At 37.2% G+C, this 6,959-nt stretch overlaps 1 protein-coding gene across 1 annotated transcript; it reads right to left on the reverse strand.

Moving 5' to 3' along the window:
• Positions 1-851: 851 nt before the first annotated feature.
• On the reverse strand, positions 852-2,963 carry LOC132552497 (uncharacterized). Its single transcript, XM_060216679.1, has 4 exons — positions 2,891-2,963; positions 2,302-2,544; positions 1,528-1,699; positions 852-1,008 (listed from the first exon to the last, which is right to left on the reverse strand). The coding sequence occupies exons 1-4, from the start codon at positions 2,961-2,963 to the stop codon at positions 852-854; spliced, it is 645 nt and encodes a 214-aa protein (XP_060072662.1).
• Positions 2,964-6,959: the final 3,996 nt, after the last annotated feature.

A 6,959-nucleotide genomic window follows, 5' to 3' on the forward strand; every position in this document is an offset into this window, starting at 1 on the left:
TTCATGAGATAGCCGCAGAATGTATACCAAAAGAAAACGCACTGAAAAACCTAGGATTATTGAAGATTGTGATAAAACTATTCGAAATAGGAAAACTGCTTCGAGGCAATTCGAAAACAACCCCACAAACGATAGCTTAAACAACTACAAAATTATTCGGTCGAAAGCTCGTCGTGCTATACGCTTACACAAAATTTGTCTTGGAGATCATATGTGTCCCAGTTATACTCCGATACATCCACCAAAAATGTATGGGATATGATGAAACTAACCATTATTTGTCAACATTAGTACATGCATCATGTACCAAAAATTATTATCTTGAAAGCATGTTTTAGGTGTTGTAGTGGTGGTGGTGGATTGGGGTTTAACGTCGCTTTCAACAATTTTTCAGTCATATAACGACTGTGTCATGGGTGCATGACCCGTGTATGTATGTGGTGATTTTTTCTGGACTGCTTGTTCTGGCGCACACTTATGGCGTCTTTAAGAGTGACAGCTCACTGAAGTACCGTGACACAGCCATACACGAATACCCCACTCAGTCACATTATACTGACACTGAGCACACCAGTAGTTCGTTCCCCTAACCATTCAATGCCGAGCGCCTGGCATGGAAGCGAGAATTGCCAATTTGAAGTCTTAGGTATGACCCGGCCGAGGCTGGAACCCCTGACCTCCTGCTCTCGAAGCGGACTCCTTAGGTGTTGTAGGGGGCAGATATTTCAATTTGCTTTTCATTATGCTTTTACACCTCATTTTAAAAAGACTAATACATGTATCCCACCAGCTTTCATTTAATGATCAAATTGCAGATGTAAAGTTTAGTTTAGAATCTAATTCACAATACACTAACCATATGTAGTGTTGACTTTGCATGACTTTACCACAGCTTCTGCACCCTTCTTAGATTTCGGGTAGGATATTTGCCATTTTTCTTGTCCTTCTTTGGTGTAAGCTCGCTCCTTTTTTCCATTTTCGTTGTAGTGCAATGCAGTCAGATACAGCCTGTAACAGATGATGCAATAATTGACCTAAAAGTAAATAGGGGAAAATTGACCATTTTCATACATACAATTGCAAAGTGCAACTTTCTCCCCAGAAATATTTAAAGCTGTTTTTTTTTAAAATTACGATTAGATCGAGCAAAGCAAGGGAACCATTTAGGTGGATTTGGGGGCATAGTCCCCCGGGAAAATTTGTTATGATTGTTCCTTTGAAATGATGCAATATCCTGTTAGATGTAGAATTGTAAAAAATCACCAATGGAATCATGCAGCTTTCAAAAGAGCAATGAAAATAACGCATGGGTAGTAGTACAAGAATAAATCTACATTTCAACCTCTAAAAACTCTGCTATATAATATAAATTATCCCTCTGAGTTTCCACTGTATTATACACAAGGCTACCAGTAGCTAATGGGCTTATAATTGCATTATCAACATTACTGCAGTGACCCCATAGATTAAAAGTGCAATGTTAGGTGCCACAAATCCAAATTATTGATCTTATTCATTATTGCATACCTTGCCTGCATGGACGAGTAGAAAAAATGTGTGCTCTTGGAAGCAAAATGGTTGACGACACTGTGAAAGACCTCCAGGCTGTAAGTTTGGTGGAATGGGGAAAGTTTCGCAACATCTCTTAGCAGATATGGGCTCTCAACTACGGATATGACCATTTTGTGTTGTCTGGAACCTAAAAATAAAAAAGTTATAAAATCAACATTGACCAGATTAATAACAGTAGTATTTCTATGAAATCGGGACATGTAGTGTAACCAATATTCATTCTTAAATATTTGTGCCAAATTTTTCCAATCTGGAATTTTTTTATATGGAGATTTGATATATATATAGGCTATAGCTTCAACCAAAACATGTACATCATTTCAATTATTGTGTTTTGAAATTTAAATAAGTTCAAATCCTGTTCGGAGAATCCAATTTTTGATGGTATTATGGCCCATTGTACTTCAAATGGCATTTTATGGACTACCATGTACATACACATGTACATCGAAAGATAAGTCAGTTTTCTACCAACTCGTAGCAATAATATAATATTTAGTATTTTCCAGTATAGTATTTTCCAAATAAGACACAAGAAGTGTTTTTAACAACAGGTATCATTGAAAATGGTGGCCATTTTTAATTTAGAATGGATCTTGAATAAGTGGATTGAATACATTACTGGGAGTGACATTTTATTTTATTACTGCATTTGCAATTTGGTAGAAAAATGGCTAACCTCAAAAAGGATTTACGTATGTTTTTATGACAAATAATTGAAATTTATACCTTTTATAAGCCATTCCTTGTCATCACATGGGCTGTGTAGGCACCGTGGAAATTTATCTGAATGTCCCTCATGAATGTTGCAGATATGGTTTGACAGTGATGTCCATTTGGCAAGCTTTTCCTCCCCGTCATTTCCAGCTGAAATAGCAGACCAGTACATGTGGTTGCCAATGGATTTTGTCCATTGTCTTGTGGGTTCACCATCTTTTTTCTTGGCACATGTCTCTAAATTCTTCGTAACTCCTTCAATAACAAAATTAAAATATATGTTAAGTTTTCATTGAATGTTTGTAACTTACAACAACCTAACATTAACCATTAGTCATTTTCTAAATTAAAAAAATACTTTTTTTATGTTTGATTTCACCAATATCAATAGCAAGTTGAGTACATGACTGATGTACTTTACATTTAAACCATAAGGTTTGATTACAAAAATCTACAACATTAAATTGTTCAATATACGGGTAGTTTTGTTAAAGTAAACGTTTCTACAGTTTGCCGTAATGCTTGAAAGTCTTAAAGTGCAAACAGAACTGTGGGTTTATGTATGCTGTTATTACTAATGAACATAATCACATTGCTTTACCTTTGGAAACGTGCCATACATCAAAGTGATGCTTTACATCGGGATGCTCCTCCTTCATGAACTTTTTGACCATCACATGCCTATCAGTTACCAGGGTCTCCACTTGTATCTCCTCCTCTCGTAGGGTTTCGAGTGTCCTTTTCAGGCCTTCCAGTTCCATGTGTGTTGACCCTTTTACCTCATTGCTCTGAAAAACACAAAGGAATTAATATGAGACCAAATTGTTTATCAACTCTGAAATATAAATACATAGAATAGATACAGAAAATCCTGAATTTGTAAATTATTTAAATTCACGTTTGTAAAATTACATGTATAATTAATGTAAAATTTCACAGGAAAGAATGCAATTTTACTGCAGTTAATTTACTCAATCCAACAATACTGTATTATTACATTTATTTTGAGATGAAAGCTGAACTTCAGTATCAGCGTACTGCAGGTACATGTACTGCTACAATATATATATATAACTTAAATTTTGATTTTTGCATGTATATTTTAAAACTTTTTACATATCAGTGTTTTGTTTCTGCATTCACTCTATTATAATATCGCAGGTCTCACTGAATTACATAATTACCATACATGTACATGTATACATGCATATTTACATGTAGCTTACAAAAGGTTACAATTATTACCTGTACTAGCTGTACATCAAGCACCTCATTTGTGTTCAGATCCAGAATGGAGTAGGATCCATATTTAGCGGAATATCCGGGTGAATCACAGCGTGCATCTCCTCCAATGATGACATCTTTATTGCGCCGTTCCTGGAACATGTCTTTTGCGAATCCTCCCATACTTTCTTTATTGATGGCACGATGTAGGCAGTTTGCAACTAATGAAATGTTCTTCTGCAAAACATTTGTAAATTCATTTGTTCGAATAACCTGCTTGCTTTTGAAAAGCTGGAGCCAGTGTTGAATATTGCTGAAGCAACCAATAGGTTGCTCCAGGGCATGGAGTTATGAAAGGGTTGGCTTCTCCACTCGTACACATGTCCATTGGAACATACAGATGCTGTGCATATTAGAGTTCCCTTAGAATACCTAATAAAGTTTTCACACTTACTAGCACATGTCCTACAAGACGAAAGTAAATTATTCAAAGATGATTCTGACACCAGGAATTGCTTCTCGTTATGCACACAGGAAATGTCAAATTCGCACAGCTTGTAGCTCATCTCTTTGGTGTCATCTTCACAGTCATTGCCTATTGAGTCAATGCTGTCATTCATGTCATCATCCTCTGAGCACATGTAGTCTGGATCACTGTCAGCATCACTTCCTGAATAAACATCATTAAAATCTTCATCAGATTCCATGTCAATGTCAGAATCATCGCTAACGCATGTTGTAGACATCAAATTTAATGGGGGACAATTAATCAATTCACATTGAACTGCTACAGAGTTGGTCACTGGTCGAATCTGGATCCTCCGTGTACGCTGGGGTACCTGTACAGTTGCCTGGAATCCTTTGTTGCACTTGTTGACCTCTGTTTGACTGCTACCATCACAAAACTTGTTCTTGTTGCATTCAATAGTCACTGTGTCACTGCTGTCATCATCATCGGAACTTTCTGGCACATCATGATCATCTGCGTAACTTTGCAATGCATCATTCAGTATCTGCAATATACAAGGAATAGGAAGATTTACTTATTTTTACAGCAAGGCTACAAGTTTGTGTTGATTGTTCACAACCTAACCTATAGCTACTGTACTACACTCTAAGTTGATTAAACAAAAGATTAAAAGCATGTCAAGGAGATTACATGTATGAAAAAGGCTGAAAATGCATTTTTCAACCAGATTAAACCACACACTTGCTCTGATACATGTACAATGTTATCTTTTATTATTGCATGCATTGTATTGATCATGAGGAAGGATATGAGTCAGGAGACCGTAGTCAAAATACTCAAATCCATCCACAATACAAAGGTCCTCCATATATACCATCAATTTAATAACATCAATAAAATCAGTTACAAATTGATTCCTCTGATAAAGGTGTAATCGATATTAAATGACATAAAACCATTTTGGTAATTTACCTCTGATCGCCTTCGCTTTGCTACAGCCCCTCTTTCGGGCTTAGCCATGTTAGCTGCATCGGCAGTTGTGCACTCATCCAGAGGAACGTCAGGCCCAGCGTCAGGCTTTAGAGTTGGACGTTGGTGGAAATTGTGTCCTAATCCCAACACGGAGTTCTTCTGTACGTGATACTCAAACATATCGTAGCTAAAATGTCTACTACACAACACGTGGTGGCTTGCAGCAGCAAACACATCACGTTTGCAATAATGTTCCCAAGCTGATCGGCGGTAGCGGTCCTTCGGAAACCTATGAAAGGAAATGCCGTCTTTTCTCATCCGTCTATTTGTGCTGTTATTGCAACCGAATGCTGCACAATACGAACCCATTTCGATGTCGCGAATTTCCAGGATATGATTCTTCACTTGAAGTCACAATTGTTTATGTTTGGAGAACGGCCATTCCCGCGGAATGTCAGTGACTGACAGCAACAACTATGTAAACATGGCGTCTCGTTCATGTAGTCGCTCTCGCGCGATCCCAATCAGTGACGTCACGAGATTTTCTGCCTCGTTTTGGGCAATAAAATATGCATATTCAGATTAAGGTCTATGACCTAGAAAAAAAGCAAACTACCGTACTTGCGTACATGCTTGATACTGGTATGCTCTTAACAGCTTAATTTTCAACCACAGACGTCTGATTTATGACCATTTTATTTTCATTGCACAAATCCTTTAATGTAACTCTTCTAGATACTTACATTTGTAATAATACTTCCAACTTCAGAAAATATCTTGATACACATTTATTTGGTTTTTAACAGTTTAAAGGAAATACTGATTTTGACAGAAATTCTTTTGATATATGAATAGAAACTTTGCACAATATAAGAAGGTAATAATGCATTAGGCTTCCAAAAAAGGTATTAGCTAGTGAAAATGTGCTTCCTTTTGTGTGTGTTTCATGTACCATTGATACTAGTAAGTATGTACTACATACAATGTATGTAAACTGAATATCATGTTTCCATGTATGCAACTAAATATCATGATTTATAAATTTTAATGCAGATGTAGACTGATAACTTTATATTACTTGCAGAACACTATGAAAAAACACAAACTGTGTTAATATCTTTGAGCTACAGACACCATTTTCATTGAATGGACTACATGAAGATTTGTTTTTAAACTTTTCAAAAATAAAGATTTCAGGGGAAAATGTAGTTTTATTTACTGTTGCCATATGGACGGTGTACAATTGGAGAGAGACCCTTTTGCTCGCATGTTTCACATAGAGGCAAATCAGTTTTGTACATTGCTTTCAAGATTTTGTAAAACATTCATTTGTTCCCTGTGTTTCTCATCTGAACGTTTTTGCACCTCTTCATCCCGTTTATCCAATCTTTCTGTGTAACTTTCAAGAAATTGCAATATCTGCGATGCACCAGACGTTGCCCCTTTTCTTTTATTTGAGCCACTCTCAGACTTTTTTTTTCGCTTGCTAGTACCTTCTTCGTCATCACTGGGACAGGGTGATGGTGTGGTAGCCCGGCTGGTAGGAGGAGTGCAGCTCTGTGTATTTGTAGTACTGGTGCTGTGCTGGGTCCTGGCTCCTGACTGCTGCTGCTGAACACATATGATGGTCTGGTTGCATGGGATTCCCCCATATACTCATATTCTCTTCTTCCAGCTCCAGTTTTACTTGCATTGTCTTTGTATTTTCTGTAAGCGGCTAAGATGGTTTTCCATCTTCCCTCTACCTGTTGCGCTGAGAAGTCTTGACTTGAAAGTGTTGTTTATAATTGTTGTCATCTGTTCCCAAACCCTTTTTTTCTTTACAGTTGCACTGTTGAAAAGGTCAGTTCTGTCACTGTAGAGCTGAAGGAGTAGTTTGGATTCAGCTTTGCTCCAGACCTTGTCACCACTAGTGTCAGACTTGTCGCTACTGGGGATTGAACTGCAGTATGCATGGGAATCACTAGAAGAAGCACTTGCATTTGTAGAAAGCTCAACATTTTCC

The sequence above is a fragment of the Ylistrum balloti genome, unplaced genomic scaffold, assembly GCF_031769215.1.
Source record: "Ylistrum balloti isolate Yb309-2 unplaced genomic scaffold, AGI_CSIRO_Ybal_v1 Utg369632, whole genome shotgun sequence".
Taxonomy (NCBI): Eukaryota; Metazoa; Mollusca; class Bivalvia; order Pectinida; family Pectinidae; genus Ylistrum; species Ylistrum balloti.

Excerpts from the sequence above, each read along its gene's own strand:
- LOC132552497 (XM_060216679.1), bottom strand. The coding sequence starts at position 2,963 with ATGGTCAAAAAGTTCATGAAGGAGGAGCATCCCGATGTAAAGCATCAC. Across the intron at positions 2,545-2,890 it reads TGTATGGCACGTTTCCAAAG|GAGTTACGAAGAATTTAGAG; the intron begins GTAAAGCAATGT and ends TTGTTATTGAAG. Across the intron at positions 1,700-2,301 it reads CAAGGAATGGCTTATAAAAG|GTTCCAGACAACACAAAATG; the intron begins GTATAAATTTCA and ends TTTTATTTTTAG.